At 37.9% G+C, this 24,243-nt stretch overlaps 1 protein-coding gene across 2 annotated transcripts in view; it reads left to right on the forward strand.

Moving 5' to 3' along the window:
* Nucleotides 1-24,243, forward strand: part of ZEB1 (zinc finger E-box binding homeobox 1) — a 125,282-nt gene that overhangs the window by 78,211 nt on the left and 22,828 nt on the right. For both annotated transcript variants that reach the window (XM_075419653.1, XM_075419654.1), the window contains exon 2: nucleotides 21,229-21,429. In XM_075419653.1, the coding sequence (XP_075275768.1) occupies nucleotides 21,229-21,429 (201 nt within the window). The remainder of the gene's footprint in view (nucleotides 1-21,228; nucleotides 21,430-24,243) is intronic.

The raw sequence follows: 24,243 nt of genomic DNA on the forward strand, positions 1-24,243 counted from the left end.
GCAGTGATTAAAGAGGTGTGAATAATAGCTTATTGGAAGTTGACAGCTCCTTGTTTGCTAAACCGCTGTTAGAACGTTTATGCTGCTCAGTTGTACCTCATTTTTCTGAGGGAAAGCTGCATTTTGACAAGTATACAGAACAGGTATATGTGGCCGACATTTTTATCATTTAAAAAAAAAATTATTTCTTCAACTGCATACGGTTAATTAATTGCTTACCCTGTGTCTAATGATCTGTCTATAGTGTATTGTTAAAATAAGAGTGAACAAATACATTTTTACTTGGAAAAATCAGATGTTGTTCTTCCTGAATAGAAATAGTAGCTCCAAACAAATTTGGTCCAGCAGTCGGACATCTGTCTTTCTAATGAGAGTAATACTTTCTAGAGTGGTCTCTGATGTTTTTTTGATGTTAGATTAGGATTCAAAATATTTCTAACTCCAGGAAGGTGATCAGGTGCTTTTTTTGTTGCTATTCAAAAATAAGAATCAAGGAAAAAAGGACGGTGACTTAGTTGCAAATCACGTTGAAATAATGCAGGTTTTTGTAACAACATACATTTATATCAGTGAGCTTGTAGATAAGATTGATAATCAGATAATAATCAGCGTTCATCCATACAGCTGGTAAGCACAAATAACTTTACAGTTTATGCTCTGTTGTCACTAGTATCTCATTTGACCTAGTGGACCCATTTTAAAGGTGAACAGTAATTAACACCCCCGTTCACTTTTGTGTCTTGGCTTGTCGGGATGAGTAGTTCCTTGTAGGTCTGTACACCCCATGGTGACAGTGTAAAATGCAAGACATTTGAAATTACTTTGGAGAGGGTATGTCGGAACTTTGCAAGGACTTGCATATGCGTCTTGAGTTTCTTGCAACCAAAAACTGGTAGTCATTTTTCTTCATTACAGAGTTTTCTTTTAGCGGTGACCTGAAGATACTTTAAATCTTACTGTGCACATCAGAACTGTTTATTCAAAGTGTTTAATATGTGGTGCAGAAGTTCATCCTTGCATATTTTCACATTGTCTTATTACTGAGAACATTTTACTGATATTTCTGCACTTTGGTGCTTAATGGTACAAATCACAATAGAGTTATAAAAATAATTTATCATTTTCCTAGATCCTGTAATAATTCTTAAGGAGTGGCTACTAAGAAAATCCTCTCATACAGCATAACTCTCTATATCTGTTAGCTCGTAATTTCACAGGTTTTACCCCATAAGGCACTAAAATGAGAGAGTGCAGAATTAGTGTTCCAAGTGCACTGAGTTAGTGGACTACTATAAGATCTAGATATTATTTAAATAAATATATTGTAAAATTAATCTGCCTTCTTAAAAACTAGATCGTGCTTTTTACAGAGCAGGGATGCTATTTCCTAGGTGTGTTCAAATTATGACGATATATTCTTTCAGCCATTCTAGCTGATAACAACACTCTTCACTTGGCTTCCTCAAAACACTGCTCTGCTTTAGCTGGCCCAAAATGAACGTGACATTCCACTCAGGAGATGGCTGGTTTGTAGTGTTGTTTCCATTGTAGGTCTGTCAAAATGCCTCAGAATTCTCCTGAAGAAAGGAATCTGAACATCATACGGCTTGAAGAAAAGAATATGTGGCTTTGCAAAACAGAATTTCATTTAAAAACAAACAACCAAACAAAATTCTAGAACTACATAAGTTTTTCTAAGTATTTAAAATGCTTTATATTGCATCTACATTGTTTGTTTATGGCTTATTCTCATAAAAATGCTGTAAGATTGTACTTTTTCATCTAAAAAAATACTACGTGAACTTGCTGTTGAGCTGAACATCATAGGATAGGCTTTAATGTATACTCTCATGTCTTATTTTTTTCGTTTCTTCAAAGTTCCAAACTTTTCTGACCTCCTCTTGTATGTTTAACATCACTTCTGTGTTACGTGGGAATGCAGTACTGCTGTCCTTTCAGTACACTATTTATTGGCGATCAGCAGGCACATTACGGTTTGACTAACTGTTGACTGGAATTATCTTAAATTTTTCATCCTGGCCAGCCTGAAAGTTTTGTGTCTCAAAAGTCACGTGTCATTGTTCAAAACTTCTAGTCACAGAGAGTTTAAATCATTTCTGTGTTAAAGGAGGCTTGGTTCCTTTTACAGTTTTTAATGGCTTAAAGTCATTGATACGAGTGGTGATACAACACCGTAATAAGCCAGAGAAGCAACCTGGCCTGAACACAATGTGGGGAATGTTCACATGTGTTTCTCTGCACTGTGTAGTAACGTTGAGGTTGGAAAAGTTTAATTACCCACTCCACTCCCTCTTTTTCCCTTCCTTACTGAATACTTGTGTGGCCTTGAGTTTTTTAATCAACAGGCCTCATAAGTGAGCCAGATGATGTATTGTTCCAGTGCCTTTTACAGCTGCTGGTTTCCGGAGCACAGTGATTACCTGCAGTGGCCAAAACTAGTTGCTTCCTATTAGAGTACAGTGATTACTAATTGATCTAAATTTAGCTAATAAAACAAAGTTGATTTTCACTTTTACACTGAAGAGTTTTTTAAGTCATGTAGTATTTAAACTGTAACATGAAGCCTTGTGAGTCTGTTCTTAATTTTTTGCTCTTTATCTCTAGTTTCCTTGTCCTCCAAAAACAACCAAAATGTCATTTATATCAGCTTGCAAAAAGTTGGGTGTTCTGAAGGCAGGGGTGAATTTACTGACTTATGTTTTCGTGCAGGAATATTTATTTCACCTCATATGTCTCATGCTAGGCTTAAAAAAAAAATATCAACCCCCCCGCAAAAAAAACCCACCAAAACCAAACAACAAAACACAAAATTGTGGGAAGAGATTTCATAGGTGTGTCTCAGTTTTCACAAGTCCACAACAGATATCTCCAGCTACACCGTGTCTTTAACCACAAAGGTTCATCCTAGTATTTCTCTTTCTTATCAGTCTAGGAGTTGAGGAAAGTTGGCGATTTGACTTTGGATCCCAAGAGCAGTATGGATGTATTTGGTTATTACTGGTATATACGATAATATTTTAAACTATTTCATTAGAATTTTTACCAGGCAGCACTTCATACTGGCTGTAACACCTTTGGGTGTTGTACTCTCTTCTGGGAAGGAAGGTTAGGACGACTGTTAGATGCAGGGTCTTTCCATACAATGCTCAGCTCGCTGGAAACAGATCTTTTTCCCTGTGCTCCTGCCTTTCCCAGAAGTGCTATTTCGGTCAGGCTACCATGCAGAATTGTGGGTGTTTTCCTTTTAAACATTGCTCATCTCATCCTTCCACCCTCATTTTGGCTGTTTGTCTCTCATGAGCATATTAGTTTCCTATTCAGTGATGACTTCTTGGCAGCCTTCTGCTCACTGACTGTGCTTGTGTCGTAATCCTCAGTACACTGCCCTACGCCTCCCTTTCTCTCGTGGCATCATGATCTTCAAAAAACTGAGTTGCCCTCTAGAAGTAATAAGGGCTTGACTTAGCCACTTCCCTGATCCTGATCATTTTAAGACATCATGATCATTTTAGTTACACTTGTAACTGTAAAGACATCTCAGCTATTTCTAGGAGGAACAAAAGATTAGATAGATCTTAAAAATGGGTGTGGGTATTTTAGAAAAAATATCAGAGATTGGAAAACATATTTCTCATTTCAGAAGATGCAAAAGTCAGGTCTGATCACACTTTAATGCTTTATTCTTCTTCAAATTCCGTGCTTCCTTGTTCTTTTTCCCTTAGGAAATAAAGGGTTGTAAGCCTAGAGATGTTTAATATCTGAGATTCACAGCCAACTCTCCATTATTAAGATTCACAAATGGAGTAACTAGGTTACAATGTTCTGTGTTTGTTAGCGTTATTGTTATTGCTGTTATTCATTTTTGTAGCATGTCAGTGAATTGCAGATGGACTGATCTGACAGAGCAAATAAGATTCTTAAAAACTGAAAACTGCAATAGAAATAGCTACAGGTAACACTGTGCCTTTGCTATCTTCAGTATCTTTCTGGCTTGTGAGTTTAACCAGTTAGCTCTTGGAAGATTTCGAAGAGACTGGCTGTGAAGCAGTAAAAAACAATTCACAAGACATTTGAAAGTTTTTTCTCCCTTTTTAGAAGTTCTGTCTCTTCATAAGAGACCAGATACAATGAGGTTGAAACTCGTTTGCCTCCTAAACAAAACTTTTTTATTTTTAAGCCAGACACTCCCATTGTGGTTTCTAAGTGCTCAGCTGGTTTTATAGTAGCTTTGACAAAGAGAAAGTCTCTGTCTTGAAGTGACTGACAGATGTTTCTTACTGTCCTCCTCAGTACTCATCGGAGATCAGGCATGTCTCTGTTACCTTCTTACTATCTTTTCCATTCATTTACAGAAGGCTGGCAAAATTAAATTTCAGAATGTTTGTAATGCATGTCAGGTCATTTACATGAATAAATACAGGATTGGATATTTTCTCCTCTTTTTTTGGAAACTGGTCTCTTTATTTAAGCTACCCTGTAGCTGATCCTTTGTTAGATTCTTCTTTATCACTGTTCATTCACCTTACATATGAATTCCAATGTCAAATGGAACAGATAATCTCTTTTAAATTAAAGTCTCAAAATGTTTAACTTCATCCCTGTGTAGACAGTGAGAATTTGGAGGTGTTTGACTAAATTGAATACAGTTATTCATCACCATTAATAAGTCTTGGAACATAACTGCTGTACGGTAAATTCTAGTATCATAGTTAAAAATCTCACAGTTGTCTTTTATAGACTGATATTTTAAATCATCCTCATTTGCTGGACTCTTTTTTAAAAAGTATTTTTTTATTGAGAACCTTTTACAAAACTTTACTGTGCCATGTGTTCATCTTGTACAAACGTGAGTGCCCGCTTTCTTGGAAATTCAGTGTATCATGTGTCTGCATACTATAAAAAGTAATTACGAATATTTGAGAAAGGTTTTAGCATTAGCTGATTAGCTACTATTCATTCAGCTGGTATTACAGGAATGTTACATTAATTGAAGAATGTCAAAAAGCTCTTGTTTCTCACATCTGCTGTTTTGTGCCAACACTTCATTTGCCCCTCCAAATATTAATTATAGATAATCTTCGGTCTCCCTTTTATATTAAAAAAAGGGCATCAACAAACTAATGAAAAATTAGAAATATTTTTGCTGGGTTTGAGATTTTTTTGTGTGTGTCAGGAAAATCTGAAATAGCTTAAGGAGTAATTCACTTTGGAGTTTTTAAAGAAACAAATGTGAGGCTGAATTGAAGCAAAGCAGCTGGGGGAGCTTCACCAGAGGCCCAGCAGAGGACAATGGACAGAACGGCTCCTTCTGAAACTCAGTCACATTACAGAACCAATTTCTGTAGTTTTGGTCAGTAAGGAAACCTATTTCTCTTCTGACTGGAAAAATGCTTTCTTGGCAGTTGCTTCTTTAAACTAGATAAGTTCTTTAAATTAGGTAAAATTAGATAAAAACATTGGAAATCCTTGCCCTTGTGACCATTATAACCCCTTCTTCCTTCGCTGAGTTGGTTTGTGAAGTCCACGCCTCTCTTGAGGGAGACTGAGACTTTGTCCCTAAATCATTGATTAATAGACAAATTTTCAGTCATTGATAGGCATTTCAGTTGCTGGTAGGGTTCAGAAATGTGAGAGTGAACTGGAGCGAGTGTAATAGAAGGCTTGAAGGCAAGGGATCTGTTCGGGAAGTGACTGAATGCTGGGGCAGGGAAGCAAGGAAGGGTGGGAGCCGTACGGGGTGCGTGCCGCCACCAGGGTCGGCTCTCCTCATCTTCACTTCTGTTGGGCTTCGGCTCAAAGAATTGAACTTGTCACATTTCACGCTCATATTCATTGACGGATCGTGAAAGTCTATGTGCAGATGTGTTTTATGCCCTCTGTAGGTGCATATAGCTGTTAGGAGCTGGGGAGGGGTACACCTGATGTGGCCGCAGGAAGCGGTGATGAGGAGTCCAGGCAGGTGCTCGAGTGACTGCAGTGTTTAAGCAGAGCTGCGTGCTCTCCTGCCGCGTGTTTTTGTCAGTATCTACGTCTTGAATTAGACGAGTCAAAAAAAATGCTTTACTAGGGATCGTGCATACACTCATTATTTTCAGTAGTCAATTAGTTTTAAGATTGTAAGATCGATAATATCATCTCATCATGTTATATCTGCTCTGAAGTTCCCATCTTTGCAAGGTACTTTCTTATCCGTTAGACTGTTTTGATAGATAGCTGTAAATCTTCAAGGCTAGCAGTGGTGGTTTCTCAAGGTGTTACTTCACTTTTTAGGGAAAACAGTCTGAAATAGTTTGCTAGGACATCTAGTAGTTTGCTAATTCTTCTAAATAGTTTATATTGAGAAGTGAATAAGATTTTTTTTTTCATTTAGACTGGTTCCTAAATTTAGTATTTCTTTTGTTAGCATGTATTTGTGTGTCTGTATTTCAACAAGAGGCTCTTGTATGTTTTCCTCTCCATTCTTGCATCACTTTCTCAATGCTGGTTTGAATCTCATCTCTCTCTGGTGGGAGCAGCTCTAGTGTCACAGCACGGCTGTGCAGTCCTGGGAGCTGGGAGCATTCTCTTCTCATACCTTCTTCGTGAACCTGACTTCTTGTGAAGCACGTGCTAACTATGTCTGTGGAATACCGTAATGGCTAGATGAAGGTTATGCTTCAATGGGGGGGGGAGGCTGAAGAGCTGGTTTGTCCAGTTCTCAGTCCAAAAATCTGGGTATAATGGCCTTTGCAGGGAGATTCAGTAGCTGTATGTGAACAACCTGTGTTCAGGAATGGAACAGTGCAAATCCAGATTGCAGTTTTGAAGAAGTTAACAACCTTGCCTTTGGAAGCATCTATCATAAATGACTTGATCTTCAGAGAAAAATAAGATCTTGCTGAAATGTGCTGTGGACCACATTCACAGCCTTTTGAAGCAGAGAGGTTAGTGTGACAAAACATGTTTATTTCCTTAATATAATGTCAGAAATATCTATTAGGTTTCATAGTGATTTGTATAAATATACAAAGCTTTATTTAAATGTGTAAAAACTCACTTGCATATAAATTCCCACTGTCATTTTAACAAAGTACGTTATCCTTATCGAAGGCATCTTTTGAAAATTCAACTATTGCTTAAACTTTGTATTTCCATTTAGACAGGAGAAGTGAGACCTTTCATAATCTCATGTGTCCACCTGTTTAAACTGAGCAGCAGGGAATGTCTACCCTTAAAATCCAGTAAAACACTGTAAATCCATTGCATATTTTTTTACTGTCTCTTTATTCGTGCTGTTACACTGCAGTAGGTTTCTGAGAATGATAGCTGTTCATTATCTTGCAAAATGAACAAGCCACACTTAGAATTCAGGTAGAGCTTTATTTCCCACTTCACACAAATAAATTATATAAATGGTCAGTGATTTAATATTTTAAAAGAATTGAAAATCAGTAGTGTGAAAAATCTGTAATGTAAAAATGAATATTGTAAAAATATAGGACATAATTAAAAATTGGAGAGACTTGGTACCACTCCCAGACAGTAGTTTTCTACTGCCAGTGTTTTGGTTGATTAGCTGTGAATATAAGTGCAAAAAATGATGCACAAGTCATATAGGAGTGTGTGTAGTAAACTCGTGTTATTCAAGATCCAAAGCTACGTGAAGCAAACCAGATCATCCAAATTACATACTAAAACTGTTTGTCTACATTTTGGTATTGTAGCATCTCTTTGTAATCTGTGTTTTCAGGAAAAGTGAATTAGGAATGTTTGAAATAACAGTGTGTTGTGATAGTAACATATAATTTCTACAAATAAGTTTCCCTGAGTCCAAGAGTCAGGACCCATACTTTGAAAACTGAAACCTAGAACATCATTAAAAATGCTCTTCTGTTATTACGTGAAATCAGAGTGAAGCCAAAATGTAGCTGGTCAACTTAAACCAAATTAAAAAAAAAAAAAAAAGTCCCTTCTCCTGTGTCATAAGAAGGGACAGCTGAGGGTGACAGAGCACTGGAACAGGCTGCCAAGGGAGGTTGTGGAGTCTCCTTCTCTGGAGGTATTCAAGATCCACCTGGACAAGGTCCTGTGCAGCCTGCTGTGGGTGACCCTGCTTCGGCAGGAGGGTTGGACTAGATGACCCACAGAGGTCCCTTCCAACCCCTACCATTCTGTGATTCTGTGATTCTGTGAATATGAATACTGGAGTATTGAAGCCTATAGTCATACTAAATAGCTGACCATTATGCGTTTGAGACACTAGCTCTATTTCAAGAGGTATATTTAAGAAATTATTTAGAGGTTAAGAAAAAAATGTTGTGAAATAATGAAATTAAAATAAAATTATGCTTTCTAAACAATTTGGATAGTTTATTAATTTAGAGTATGCAACATCTGTTCAAAATTGCATAATTTATTGTTCTGTTAATTTAGGAATGAGTAAAGATAAATGTCAGGGCTTCATAAGGTATGTGATTCATTACAGTGATATCTCTACCGTGTACATAATTTTCTTAATGCTGAAGAATTCTCTAATGGCACGTTATGATAGTCATAAAACTTTGGGGGCAAGAAAAATTTGCTGTAATTGGCTATTCTTGTGTATAAAATGTGGCACTTAAGAGTATCATTCCTCTGCCTTTTATCTAAGAGGATCTCAAAACTTTGTAAGTCAAGCTGATACTCCAGTATTACAGTCTTTATTATCCGTGAAATAAATATTTGCTGTATGTAAACCTAGGTGATGATGTTATATAAAATCACCAGTATTGTGAAGTATGTAATATACCTTCCTATAAACATGTCAGCTGTATCTTCCTGAAGAATTAAGCTGGCCTAATGATACCTGAATTAATGACAAAAGATTCAGGCCAATTCAGGCACGAGTGGATGCTCTGTAACTGATATCCATGCAAGAGTGCCACAGGAGTGGAATTATTTCACACAGTGATTGAGTTAGCATCATGGAGTGATTTTGGTTACAATTGATAATTCATACTAGCCTGAGTTTGTGTCCTACACTAAAATGTGTCTGTCAAGTTTTTGAGTACGGATTAAGGTAATTATCAAATTGTAAATCAGATTAAGCCTTTAATGAGGATAAATCTAAAGTAACTTTGTTACAGTTGTATTCAATTTATGCTACAGTTATTGCAATTTTTTAGCAAGTTGGTCAGTATGAGGGAGCTTGTATTTAATTCCGAAGCATGCTGCTGTGGTGTGTGTGCTTTATGCCTGTATATATCTTCCAGTGAGTACTTCCATCTTGCTGCAATCAAATAGATTCCTCTTACTGACCACATTCTCCCAAATGATTGGTACCCATCGGTACCTAGTACCAATTAATGATGAGACAGTTTTCTGTGGCTCATCTTAAACTTGATGACATTGTCTGTGTTGCAAGTGTTAAATTTTGCTGTAGTAATAAATTATCTATTTTTAGAAATCTGTCTCTGAGAAAGTAGTTAGTGATCTTGCCTTTTAAGTACTTCTTGTAGCTTTTTTTTTTACATGTGAGAAGTTTTATAATGGATAAAAATGTCAAGCATCTGGAGCAGGAACTGTGTAGAAACAATGTGGTTGTCATGCAAGTAGAGCATTTTGAACGTACAACAGAGTGGTACAGTCACCAGATAATAGATAATTTTTGAAGAGTAAAACAGACTATGTAACCCATGGAAATACTTCTTCCTCTCAGCCTCTCCTCAGTTTAGTGTGCTGTTTCCAGTGGTTCAGTAATTGGAGGTACTAAAAGATGAAGGCTTCTCAGATATTTATACAACTCATGCTTAATTTTGGCGGTCACCACGCTCCGTTGTCTCAGAGGCAGTAAACTGCTGTGGCCGTCAGACTGCACTCGGCTCTGAGGGACACCAGTCGGATGTGTAGATTAGTTTTTCCAGTCTTCTGAGTAAAATGATAGACTGTAAAACTAATACTGGTGACAGAAACGCAGACTTACCTGGGATTAAACAGGGCATGAGGGAAAGGTTTCTACTTTTTGCCTCCTTAATTTGGAGCAGAGTATGAATAGGTCATTGCTGCCTACCCAGAACTGGTCCCCGCAGTATGTTCTCTGACAATTCAGATTTTTTAAAAGATCATAAACATTGGGATTTTATCTATTGGATATTTATGTCAGTATAATTTTATGGGAAAATTGTGTGTTATTTAGAAAGAGAAAAATGGGCTGAGAGCAGGAGATTTAGTCAGAAGTTCCTGCCTGTGCATTATTTTGTCGACATGCATTCACAAATATAAATACTTGTAAAAACTTCCATGGTGCATAGGAGAGGTTTTGTCACCTATAATGAGTGAACACTTTTCTGCATTTTAGCAAGCTGCCTGAGGGACAGCATATAAAATGGGGGAGCTGCAAGAAAGAAAAATGAGCCAAGGTATGGCCTCTCCCCTGACAGAAGTTTAAAGCTGCAATGAAATACTGAAATTATTTTTTTCCACTGGATTTAAAAAAAAAAATGCTGGGATGGGATATGGTTCTTTCTGTTCACTACTCTTAAGTTTTTGTAAATACTTCCTTAAAGTATTAAACTTACTTGAAGTTTTTGTAAAGCTTCCTGTCAGCAGCAGTTGACGTGGAATTACACAGATGGAGTGAAGTTCTCACTTGTAGAAAGCTCTCCAGCCTTGGCTTGTACAAAAGTGATAACAGGCATAGGGTACAGTTAATTTTCTCATATACCTTCGGCTGTCTTGTTTCTGAATGTTAATTTTTTTTCTTTTGGGACCATTTTTAGTATTTCCGAACCTATAAGCACCTTGTAATAATACCATTTTTCATGCTGCCAGTGAGAATTTTTATATTTGCATGTAGAATTTACATCAATCCAGAGACTGGGAGGAGAGAATATTCAGAGAATGGTTAGCTTTTTCGTTAGAAAAAGGACCATCATTTGCAAATCCAATAGAGAAATTACTATTGCAAGTCCCTTTGTCTCACTGAAAGACTGACAGTGTTCATTTTGCAAAACTGCACAGATTCCACTTTTAGCACAGAAGAGTTGCAAAGTAATGAAGACTCTCAAAGTGGCGTGCTGAAAATGACATTGAAGTTACTTTTCTGAAGTAACCCCAATAAGACAAATGCTTCAAAATTATATTATTTTTATATGATGGTACAGGTATACATTTCCAAATCTAATCTTAGGTTATCAAACCTGAAAATGTATATGTAAGTATGTATATGTATGTATATATGCATAAACATATATTTTCCTGTATTTTAAAATTTTTATTGTACCAAGACTAAATACTTGAAATACTTTTCTGTGTACTCTCTGCTTCTTGTCTCTGGACTTGTGTCAATTCTACATGCAAATACATTCTCATAGAGCGCTGGAGTTGAGTTTGAAGTTGTTTCCCACCCTTAGAAGTTCTGTAAATGTTTAACATGTAGCATTAAGGCTGCGTTAGGGCATCTAGAAAGCTATTCAAAAGGGCACGCATTTGGAGACTAGTGTTTGTAGGAAAGGCTTATATAGTATCCCAGTGTACAACTACTGTGATTGTGTTGCTCTGGTGATGGATGATTAAAGCTATAAAGTATGTGGGCTACCTTAAGAGCTCCCACTTGGTGAGACAAAGGTCATCTGTACTAAGGCCTGTTGTTGAGGGGTCTGCCTGTGCAGTTTTGGTGATCCTTTCTAGTAAGTGTGAAACCAATGTCCTCATTTGAGCTTGTCATCTGCAGTCTCAGGAGTTACCTAAACACAGATGGTTGCTGTGGTCAGGTCATCTTACTAGGCGATACTTGGCTATCGGAACTGCGGATGGGCACAACCATGCCTATGATCTTAAGATATTTCCAAAGTGTGGAAGGTTTTCATTCAAGAAACAACCCAAAGGGAGGAGGTAGTGGTGGTCTCTCTTTTACTGGGCTATACGTACTGCATACTGCAGACACGCTCTGCATGCCAGAAGTGCATGTCCCTATCACAGGTGTTTGGCTACAGGTGTGCATACTTCAGTGCCTTAATTCGGATCAGGATGGTGTTTTTGAAGTGAGCTTCCTGATTATCTTCATTCACTGTGCTTTGACTAGGGAACATGGCTTTTCTTCATATGAACTGAGAAGATAGGCTCTGGTAGCACTCTTAAGCGTGTTGCAGCCATTAATGAAAATGTACTCCAGAAGACCAGGCTAGAGAGAGTTTTATTAAGAGATTGCTCTGAAAGACAGCATGTGAGCATTAGGTCCTCAATGCAATCAGTTTCACCATATATTTCTGTTTGTCTTCCACCACGCTGCCTGCTGGTGTGGGTACGAGCTCACTGTCCTTGCTGTCAGAACCCATGGCTCTTACAAATCCTTTACAATCAGTGGGACTTCTTTTTGGATCCCTCTCCTGACATGGTGTTGGGCTCAGCATCCCAGAAATGGTACAGAAGTAAAATCTAATGTCTCAGGTACGTAGTTTGAGTAGTTTGAGAGGGATGAAAGGAATACATACATTCTTCTGCCCAGAACTCAGTCATAGGCAAAGCAGGTAGCTGGCTAAAGCAGCTGCCTGCTGGGAGCAGCCAAAGCAGCAGATTCCCCAGCTGCTCTCTGCTGTCTGCCTTTGTTCACCTTTGTCTGCCCCACTGGGAAACCTGGAGCTGCTTCTGCTTCTGGGTTTCTAAATAGTACACTACCGCACCGTCCTGTTCCAATATAATTATGCATATGGGACTAAGTTAACCCTAAAGCAAACTAATGATCAGATGAACAAAAGCAAGCAGCAAAGTATCTAATCACTGAGGCTGGAATATTTGCCAGATTTGCTGCAGGTATCACTTATGTCATCTCAGAGTCTAGTGCCAGAGCTGTAGCCATTACCCTAATGCTGGGGAACTGGTCCTGACTTAGATCATCAGGCTTTGTTCCAGACTTTGTCTTACCAATAGAGAAATTCAACACTGAGGGTCAGTTTGTTTTTAATGTCAAGTACTGCTTAATTTTAATACCATGATTTAAAATTGACGAGCAGAAAAATCGTATTTACACCATTGATTTCAATGTGTGTTGTGTAAGGCAAGCTAAACATTCAGTCTCACTTTTGGTACAGTGTTGAGAGCACATTTTAGTATGCAGTCCACTTGCAAAGCACTTATTTTAAGTACTAAGATTCTTGAATTTTATGGTTTTTATTGTGTTGGAATAGTCAATCAATATGTGTGTCAGGCTGCATTTGACTGGACATTAGTATTCAGTTAAGAGGTGTAAAAATATTTTGAAAGAGATTTTTATTAGTTAAAAAAATTATCAGAAATGTGCTTGATACATGTAAATATTTAGACTAACATTTTTACAGCTATTCATATATTTATATAAACACGTGGGAGATGTAAGTCTGATCCCTTCAGGCAGAGGAAGGACTGAATCCAGTTCCCCTTTTCCTGTATGACACAGCCATGTATATATATCTAAATAAACAGTGAGTCAACCTTTTATATGTAAAATATAGTTCTATTCTCCACAGTTATAGCATGTATACTGTTCTTAAAAGCAGAATTACTTTTCTGAAAACTACAAGTAAGTTTTTAAATTAAATTTATAATGGATTATTTCAGAAACTAATCTCTGGCAGGGTTTTGTTCTCTTTTTTTTTTCTTGAATGATTTAATTAAGACTGTAATACAGTTTCCTCACACTTTCCATATAACAAGATCTCATTGTAGTGTATTTTTACGGAGTTCAACATGCTGCCTAACGTAATGTGTTCTGCTGCCTCCACTGTGCTATGCAGAGCTGCTGGCTGTCGTACTACGGGAAGTCATCCTGCTGCCTGATGGAGGCCGTGACATGGCTGGGAAGCAGCAAATATTTTCACTAAGGGTTGCTTGTACTTGTTCGGGAAACAATGACGGTGTTTCCAAATAGCTAAGCAGTAGTAAGGCAGATAAAACTCTAGGTAGATAAAAATAAAGCAACATGTGGAGGGAGGAGCAGGGTCCCATGATGGGTTCTGAGCTGATTGTTACCATTCAGGAACAGCACTTCTAGGTTACAGAAAATAAACCTGTAGTGGTGTCAGTTTAATTACTTGTAGTGGTCAAGATAAGTCTTAGAATATGATTTGCTTTATTAGAAAAGGGATAGAGAAGAAAACAGCACGTGGTTATGCTGCTGTTCTGATCCGTGATGTGTTGTGCATTCTGAATACTCTGTGTAGTTCTGGTTTGGCATCTCTCCCCCAGTAAACACAGTGATGCAGCAGAGCAGGAGGTGGTCCATAGAGGTGCAGCAAAAATGATCAATGGAACAACTTCTGCGTGAGTAACAAGTGGATGAGGACTTCTCATGTTGGAAGGGAGGGCTGCGCAGTGAAGCGTATGAAATCATGCACAGCCGAGAGGTCACAGGTGGGGAGGATGTAGGGGACACTTTTTCGTGAATTCGAAAAGTAACCAGACAAATTCACAGAAAATGAGACTATTGGTATGATGACCACACGTCTCATTTAGGAATTCCAGGAGCTAGGAACAGGCGGAGAATTTCAGGAGAAGCATCAACACATGCCCTCTCTTTTCTTAAGCTCTTCCCTATGTTTCTACTTCAGATGGTAACATGGTTCTGTATGTATTATTGTGTGGAAGTTACTTATTAATTTCAAATGTATGTATTAAATTGAGAGGAAAAATGTGAAAAGAACATAAAGGTCTAACTTCTACTAAAGATACTGGGCAGCTAATCACTGGAGAAGCACAAGTATGACATTTCATTCAGGAGTAGTAATAAAATTAATAGAATATCCCAAAATCTAAACACAAAATACTGCATGCTAAATTATCAGGTTTCTGCCTTTGCAATATATTTTGCTTAAATATTAAGACTAGAGCAGAATAATGTATAGGTGCAGATTTTCAGTTGGGCTGACAGAAAGTAAATGGTTTCCAAGAGCTGATTGCAGACTGTCAGAGCAGAAATGCAGGAACCAGGAATGCACTTCATAGAACACAGGAGTTGTTCCAATTTTGTAGAATCAGAGGTTTCTTTTCTAACAGTATTCATGAATAAGCTTTCAAATTTTTTTTATTAGAACTTGGAAGAGCTTTTAGGAGTAGGATTTCTAAAAGATCAGAATCTGTCACACCTGTTCTAGATTGCCAGCCTTTTCAGTGTTGAGATACTGAACCCACACAGCTCAAATGTGTTGGTTACATGTGTCCAATATATTAAAAAATTCAAAGGTGTTTGTGTTAACTCACAAATTCCTAAAAGGGTGGTTGTTTTGTTTTTTTTCCAGTGGGAGTAGGTAGAATTTTGGCTAAAGTATGGAACAGTATCAAAGAGACAGGTAGTAAGAATGTTGGACCAGACTCTACGTAAAAGACAGTGACCACTGGCAAGTATTGAAGAAAAGGTTGTAACAGGTCAGGTTCAAAGCATCCTTCCCTCTGTACGCTTCCAAATCTTGGTAATACATATTAGAGATTATGGATTAGTTTGGTTGAAGCCTGTCCTCTTTTTAGTGCAGTTCTGGGGTGTTGCCAGCTGAACTCAAATTATTCCAATACATACTCCACCGCATACTTTCTCTTTGTTGTTGAAATGAGTAAATTCCTATCAGAATTTGAGTGATATGAACTTGATTGGGTCATTCTTCCTGTTGGGAATGTCATCTTTCATGTCATCTGACGATTCTGAGGGCAGATCTGGGTGGGGGAGCGGTGAGCGGGTACCTGCTGCCAGCTTTGTGAGAAGCTTTCCTTCTGTTGCTGCCCGGGTCACTCCCCTCTTTGGGGACTCTCCGATTATAGTATATGTTATGGAAACAGAGAGTCCTATAGTCTTTCATCACCGCAGTATTAGTGTTCACCTTGAATTTCCTGGGTTCATTGGTTTTAAATCAGAGAACTCAAGATTCTTTTCCTTTTAAATAGCATGTTTGAATATGACTAGACGTGTATCATGGTTTCCTAGCTGTATTCAACCAGCAAAATAATGTATTTCTCTGTTTTAGCTCTTTAATCGCTAATTCCATTTGAGCATATTTCTTTTTTAATTAGAATTGTGCAATATCATACATCTTCTCTGCCTTTAGGACTGTAAAAATCCAGAAAGCAAAGCTTATTTTCTGCAATTCATTTTACAGTCATCTACCCTCAGAGCAATGAAAGCTTCCAACTAGAGATACTCATTTATTCTTTAAGAATCAAGATACTGTGGCAAGAAAGTGATCAACAAGAAAAGAAGTAATTATGGTTCATAAGATGTATTTTTCATGTATTGTTTTTCAATGAATATTTCATCTTTAATTCAGAAGATATATAGTAATGATATAAAAAGTATATTTATTGAATAAATATTTAGTCTTCAGTGTCATTTGTAATACAGATGTTGAAAAAGGGGCCTTCTTTTCCATTGATCTGTGAAAGTAAAGCTGAAATTAGTAATGAAACTGTTTAATATAATAATGTACTTTTTATGCTAAGGTTACATACTATACGGTGGACAGAATAGGCCCGTATGTCTGTTATACCTGGTATGTGCTTGTCTGGTGACCTGTTTTTTGGAGGCTTACAGCCATGGTTCATGGTCTGAGTCAAACTGAGCTTTTATAATTGAAGGCAAGATTCCCTGCAGTGGCCTGCTGCTTATCCCCTGCTGCCGATGGCTGTCCCTGGGGCCATGGTGGCCGAGGGCGATGTCACCTCGCCAGCCATCCTCGCTTCTCACGGCACGGTGTCTCATCCTGCAGACAGTGATTGCTGTTTGTGCCAGTTCTCTGTGATCCAGGCTGAATTATTTTGTTTAGGGTAGTCACTACTTTTAAATGACATTAACTAAAAGTAAATATTACTGAAGTTTGAAATATTTGTAGTTACTTCATTGGAGAGCTCGAACTGTTCCTCTAAGTGAGGTTTTACATGTGGTTTTTGGTTTCTGCATGGAATGTTTGGCCAAATTAGAAGCCCCTTGAAGTCATCATTTGTGTATATTCAATTGAATTTCTTTCAGAGGTTGTAAGCGGTAGTCTTTACATATTGCTTTTGTATTGAGTATATTTCCATCTCTATCCAAAAAGATATAATTAAATTCCTCCCAACTTCATCAGTTACTGTGATGCCAGGCATCAAGCGAGGCTCGTGAGCTTGTTGTCCTCTTCTTTCAGTGGTGGCTATTCTCAGGAAACATCAAGGACGAGAGGAGAAAACACCCAAAATGATGTGCAGATAGGGAGGGTCTAAATTTGGCTCTAGGAGAGAACTGGAGAAGGGAGAGGGGGAGGACGGTTACCCCTGGAGTTGGATGCTGGGTGCTGTAGTTCTAGGGGGTTTTAATGTCTTCAGAGAGCTGTGAAAGATGTTGCCAAAACATGTCTGAAGCAAATGGAGACAGCAGGCTGCTACTGCCATCCCTTAGTCTCGTAGGGCACCAGGAACAGATCTGCATTGCTAAAGCTAAGCTTTGCACCCAATGCAGGCATCATTATGGCACCATGTAATGGGATTTTAATTTTAATTAGCTAAAAATACAGTAAATTATAAGGTTTGATTGTTTTTCAACCATTGTTCTATTAAAGAATATTAATACCTTCTTTCAAAGTCAAGTGTTTGATTTCGAAGTCGAGCATTCAAAATAAGTTGGAAAATGTCAGAATGAAGATTGCTCAAACTGTTTTAATTTGTCCCTTGCATGTATGCATAACGATAAGATCTTTAATTATGTGATCACATAATTTTTTCACAGGAGGAATGGTGCCCGGAGAATGAGTCAGGGGTGTTTGTTAAAGGAAGCTGTTGTCTCCAGAACCTTTGCCTTAATTGCTGAAAACCGTGGTAATTTAAGTAGAGGGCTGCAGGAATCAAAAGCGCTCTCTCTAAGGCATTTGAAGGCTCCGCTGAAAGACTTGGTTTTATTCTCTCTCTTTCAAGGAGTTTTTATGTGGATCTGGAAGGTCACTTATTTTGGAGGTGAACTCTGTGTTTCTAGTTGCTGTGGCACTCAAGCCAAGGTACCTGGGATCGGAGCACAGCTGCATTTGGAATGAACACAAGTGTGCTTTGAATATATAAAATGCTGTAAAAATGCAAAGTCCTCTGAGAAGTAAGGCCCAAAATGCCTTGCACTGACATGGCAATGCCATGATTGTCGAAAGAATCCTCTGGTTTGTAAGTAGTTGGTTTCTTCTCTGTAAGATGGAGATGCCATCACCCTACTACAGTTCTGTTAATTATATATTTTGAAGCATTCCTGCTGAATACCGTGTAGCGAAATACATATAATATTTAATAATATAATTGTATAATATATAGTTATAATGTATCTAAATATGTATAATATGTAATATATGATATAGGATGTATAATGAGGAATGCTATTTTGGCTAACACCTGTAAGTGAGGCTTTGGGAATGCTGCTGTCTGATGGGGATGAAAAGAATGAGCAGTCACTTTGCAGTCTGAAGAAATGAGGCAGAACCCAATGAACACTCAGTTCACTCCGTAAGACTGAGTGTTCACTGCGTATTTTCTGTCACTGCAGTAGGTGAGGTAAGGATCCTACAGAGGGAAAACAGCATGTAATCATTTTGCTAGAGTTGCGTACTGTCGTATGGATGTTTCCGTCGTTTGAAGCGCTCGACTTTCTGCTGCGTTTGGGGTGCAGGTTGCCTGGCCATCCCAAACGTGCCGGGCCCTTTTAGGTGCAGGTTTGGCAGTCTGTTTCCCCTACAGCTCTTTGTAAGAGGAAAACAAGAATGTTAGAGCCAGATTTCTTCATGATTTTACGCTGTTGCCTTGTTGACAACTGATCTTTGGCGGAAAGAACTGAAATCCCAAAGACCATTTGTTTCTCGCTTTTTATGGAGGTGTTCTTAAGTTTTGTGGAGGGAGCACAGGACTGAGTGCAGTGAGAATGTATGAAAATGTTTCAAGGTAAATAGAGCCATAATGAATAGTTTATATTTAAAATCAAAAAATATACAATGAGGAAAAGACATTTTTTCTCCAGAAGTGTAATTCTTCAGGACAAATTTTCTGCGTATATTTTTGTTTTCCATAAAAACCGCTCTAAATTTAATGTAAGAGATTCCAATTAACTTCCCAAACTAAACAGGATACTTTTAAAAAATTGAGTATTCATTATCTACATTACTGATATCTGAACTTATGCCTATAAATTTTTTAATCTTATTGATCTCCCTTCTGTGTGGCAAAGGTAAATGTGTTGATGTTTTATATTAATAACCCTCTACATCTAAGCATCATCGTAAAACTCAGTTAAGACAACAGGCTAAAATAATTTTTCCACTTCCTTTGGGTTTGTGTCTGTTCTTACACTTTTTTTAAAGCTGCATTTACCATTTCTCAGGCAAATAAATACATAACTCTCTTCTGCTTTGGTGAGGGAATACATGTGTGTCTTCTCTTTCACACAACATTAGCATCCCTTACAGTAGCTATTTTACTTTGCAAAATCAGTTACTGAATATAAAGTGAATATCAATTTATCAATTGAAGTGCACCAGATACTAGTATTTAGGCAATATGCCTAGATTTGTTGCCTTAGAGGAGGTCAATACCATGAATAGTGGGGTATTACTACATTTTTCAAATAACACTGTGTGTGAAACATGGAAATATGAAATGTTTGTTTTAAATTCAAAAGGCTCTTTTGTCATGCTTATGCGTGTTCTGGATGAGACATTTTTCTCCTGAATTGGAAGGAAATGAGATAGTAGCCTGATCGGTTCATAATGTTACTCATTTCCCTGATTAAACACATTTTTAAATGGCTAGAATATCTACTTTAAAAAAAAAGTAAGCTAACTTCAGAAGAGCAGGAGTCTAGTTTGCTATTTGTCTAACTTAGTAGGCAGGATTTCACATGAAAGAATCAGTCTGGCTTCTCATGTGCTAACAGTGATGGGATGCAGGTATCGTCAAGTAGTGTGATTATGTGCCTCCCAGGTATAATTCGGATAACCACTGAAGGAGTACTGCAGCCAAGACATGTCTTGTTAGTTTATTCATCGATAAATTTATTTTCTTTCTTAAACTGTGTTTTGAAGCATTTCAGTAAGAACTTTAAACTTGGCAGTGAAGAAGTAATACACATATAGATATAAATGTTTAATAGTTTAACTTCAGTGTGAGTAACAAGACATTTCAACAGATTGTGAAAGTAATTTTTTTCTTAATGCGTAATCCATACAGTTTAAATTGAAATGGCCATAACTGATCTTTTGTGCTTACAAATGAAGACTATAATAATAATAATCTGCTCCCATAGGACAGAAACGTATATATCATCATGTAGTGCTTTGTCCACAAGACTCTCCCAATATGTTCTCCAGGCTGAAAAAGTAGAGTTATTACCTTTGCGTGGCAGCTGGGGAAAATACGATGCAAGATTTCTTCTCTAAGCTACCTCTGAGACTTTTCCTTTCATATTCATGCTGTGGAGTCTTTAGTGTGATCTTTGAGTGTAAATGCAAGAGCGTTTTCACTTGGATCAGGAGTACTTTAGCCCTTCTGAATCAAATCTCCTTATTGTTCCCATTTCCTGCTCCTTGATTTGGATACCCGGAGCATGGGGGTGGCATCAGTTGCAGGAAGAGCCGGCGAAAAGATGGGCTGGGTGAGCAGAGCTGCTGTGCATAGCTGCCGACAAGGGCTTGCTCCATGGGACCGGGCAAGAGCGATGGAGCTGCCTTCTCCAGAGCGAAGATCACTTGATCTTCGGTGCCAGTTGCTTCCCTGCAGTTTTCTTCCTGCTGTACCCCACTGATTGCTATATACATACAGCCTCTCCTCATCACACACCTCTGTCTGTAACAAAATGTTGCTGATCAGTATTTAGTGTTTCACAGACTGTTGACCAGGCCATAATATTCTTAAAGGAAACATACAGTAATACAGGTATCCAATATGGAGTGATCCAGTTGGAAGTCTAATGCTTCATTGTGCCCCAGAAGACAACTCTGGAGTTGTCCGCTGCCTTTTATTGTGCAGCCTTACTCTGGGTGTGCAGAAGTGAGAGGTACCATGGTTCCTAGCAGTGGTGGAAGCCCAGAAGCTGTCAGATGTCTCCTTGTGTGCTTCCATTGTGTCCAGGTTGCTCACAAGCCACTGCCATCCCCATATGAAAAGAAGAAATAATGACGTGACTCCACAGAGGTGCCTCAGATATAGCATCTGGAACAGTACTGAAAGCTTTGGACCTCCATGCTTTAAATTAAGAGTATATTGACCAGAGTTTTGCTTTTTGTCTGTTCACAGTCACCAACTATAATAACGTGGTAGAAGCAAACTCAGATTCAGATGATGAAGATAAATTGCACATAGTGGAAGAAGAAAGTGTAACTGATGCCGCAGACTGTGATGCTAGTGTGCCCGAAGATGACTTGCCAACAGACCATGCAGTATTACCAGAAAACAGTGAAAGAGAAGGGAGTACGAACAGTTGCTGGGAAGATGAAGGTATGTTCTTTTTCCCTGATGATGCTGTGCAGAGAGAGGTTTCTAAAAAGATTTCGTAGAATGTTTTTTGGTCGATTTGTTACTGAAGTAATGTAATAATCACAGTCAAAAAGAGGTTTTCTAACATATTTATTGTGATATGTTTTATGTTCTTTATTTAATATTTGAGGTAGATTCGGAGGTGCATTCATTCCACTTGCATTGTTAAACAGGAGCTTCAAATCTGTGGACACAGCATTCTCAAGGGTGATCAGAGACTAGTTACTTGCTTTTAGTTTTTCCAAGTCTTTTTGCATGGCGAGGCTCTACCTTAGCTCCCAGTAAGGTTCAGGGTTTGTGCAGCTTGGGGAGTAAGCAGTAAGCCAACAACATGAAACAAAATAATATTCAGATGTAAATTTCTGCCTGTGAGCTGCTTACACCTTTTCCTTTGCAGAATATAGCCAGAAAAAATAATTTTTAGATTATCAGTTTTAGAATTGGCTATCTTACTCGGAATGAATCTGTATTTTGAAAACACTAGAAGGAGGTAAATATTGTACATATTATGCAGCAGCTTTAGAAGCTGAAAATTTGAAGCAATTGGGGAATGGGCCTTTTTTACTGTGGAATCAGATGCTGAGTTTCATAACACCACACAGCATGCTTACGTTTGAGCCAGATTGGGATAAATACATAAATTAGTAGAATTTATTGCGGAGTTTGGCCTTAATCCCCTGAAAGATACAGAATTTTTTTCCAGCATATCCCTCTTTGTGTCTGAAGTCCAGCCGCAATTCTTTACCATCCGCCTTGTTAAAATTGGTGGTTTAACACAAATTGCATGACCTTACATCTAAACAAACAGAAAGCAGTCATATGGTTCCTCACTGCAATCCAGCTGAGAGCAGCTGAGAGTTCAAAGAATAGCATCAGCTCAGCCTGTTTTTACGTAGCTGCTATTGCCAAGGTATGCTGTGCAGGGAAATGAGTATTTTGGAGCTAAATTATTAGGTAAGTAGTTTTCTTAGTTCTCCTATAATATCTTTGCTCTGCTGCAGGCTGTATTTATCCGGAATTGCAGTTACATAAAAAAGGGCTGTATGTAGACTGTTTCTTGAACCCTTCAAGTATAGGTGTAGGAAGCCCAGAACAGGGAGTGAAGAAGAGCACTGGCTCACAGAGGTGCTGGGTCGAGACCCCTTGGACTGGCCGTGGCCTGGAGATGGACCTACAGGTAGTCATGACACAGCGTCTTGCCTCAGACAACCTTCTGGGGCTTTCCAGAGCTCTAGACATGTGATGGCAACTTTTTTGACTTGTACCATTTTTAACATTTTATAATCTGTTTGTTAGAATGAAGCATTTGAACCAATTCTGCTGTGACTGTAGAATCACAATGTGGGCAATGTTTTCTCTGCCTTGGTCGTTGCTGACGAAGACAGGTTTTCATCAGTGTTTAGACAGACAAAAGATTAAACAATTGCTATACAGGCTTGCTCAAACTACCATAAATTTCTTCTATAAAAATTATGTATTATGAAGCCTCTTTTATAGCAGTCTGGAGGGGTTTTTATTGGATAGTAAGGGGTTTTTTTTAAATAAATTGTTTGTATTTCTGGCAATGACTACATGAGAAGAATGAAGGCTACATTAGGTTTTATGGAGTTTTTTTTTGTGATGGCAAAGTATTATTTATTTTTTTATAGCTTTCCTAGAAGGAAAGGTGTGAGCTGAAAATCATATTATCAGTCTTGGTTGAACATTAGAACTCTGAAGAGTGGGGTACTGAATACATGATCTCTTTCGTACAGGGAGAAGTATGGGGATAGGTGTCCGTGCAGCACTAATACTATCTTCAGGACTGGTGATTATTTTTAGAAAACATACACTACAGCAGTTTTAGTAAATTGTATTTCATCAGTAAAGTAGTATTGAAATTTCCAGGATTTAGCTGGACTTAACAGAATGAGTTTTTTACATATTTATTCTGTTCACGAATGCCCAAGAATAGAAACAACACACGTAACATTTCTTTATCAGATTAGTTTCCTTCCGTTTCCAGTCATTCTAACTGAATTTCTAAAAGACCTTCACAACAGGTGTTTTAAATATAAGGTGTGTATCTCAAGAGGTTTAACTGAAACAGTCATACGGGTTTGAAAAAGTGAACCACGTGTATCCTGCACAAGTTGTCGGCAGTGTGCCAGAGTTCATGTGTGCAATGATTCTGTAATATGATCTTTTTTTTGCTTTAGTATGAAGTAAAACCTATAGTACCATTTTTTTTTTATAAAAGCAAAGGTTGAACTTACTGACTTCTTATATTAACACACTTAAAAAGCATTATGATATATTAGAAGTATTTAGCAAATCCGGATGTCTCAGACCTGGAATTCAGATATCTTTGAAAAATTGGAAATCTTAAAAAATTGTCCAGACCTTGAAATAACCTTTAAAAATTAGTGAAGTTATGGTTTATGTTTAAGCTCTTCCTGCAACTCAAAAATTCCTTTAACCCATAAAATTTTAGGTTGAGCCTAGGAGCTGTAAGATGGATTGTGTTCTTTCAGTGTGGTGGGTTGCTGAGGAAGGTTGCTGTGCTATTTTGTCTTAATTTCATTTGGGAGGAAGCCTAAAAAAGTGTGGCATCTTTTTGATCAAGTTTTTTCTCATAGAAGCAAACAACCAGGCAATACTGTAAGCTGTAAATAGCACTTGCTACATGCATATCAGAAAGCTAGCTCTAAAGAATTTAAATTAGAAACTCTTTTGATGAGCTTTGGAATTTATTCCCTTCTCAAGATAAGACTGTGGTGGAAATTTTAGTGAAGT

Source organism: Opisthocomus hoazin, chromosome 4 (genome assembly GCF_030867145.1).
Source record: "Opisthocomus hoazin isolate bOpiHoa1 chromosome 4, bOpiHoa1.hap1, whole genome shotgun sequence".
NCBI lineage: Eukaryota > Metazoa > Chordata > Aves > Opisthocomiformes > Opisthocomidae > Opisthocomus > Opisthocomus hoazin.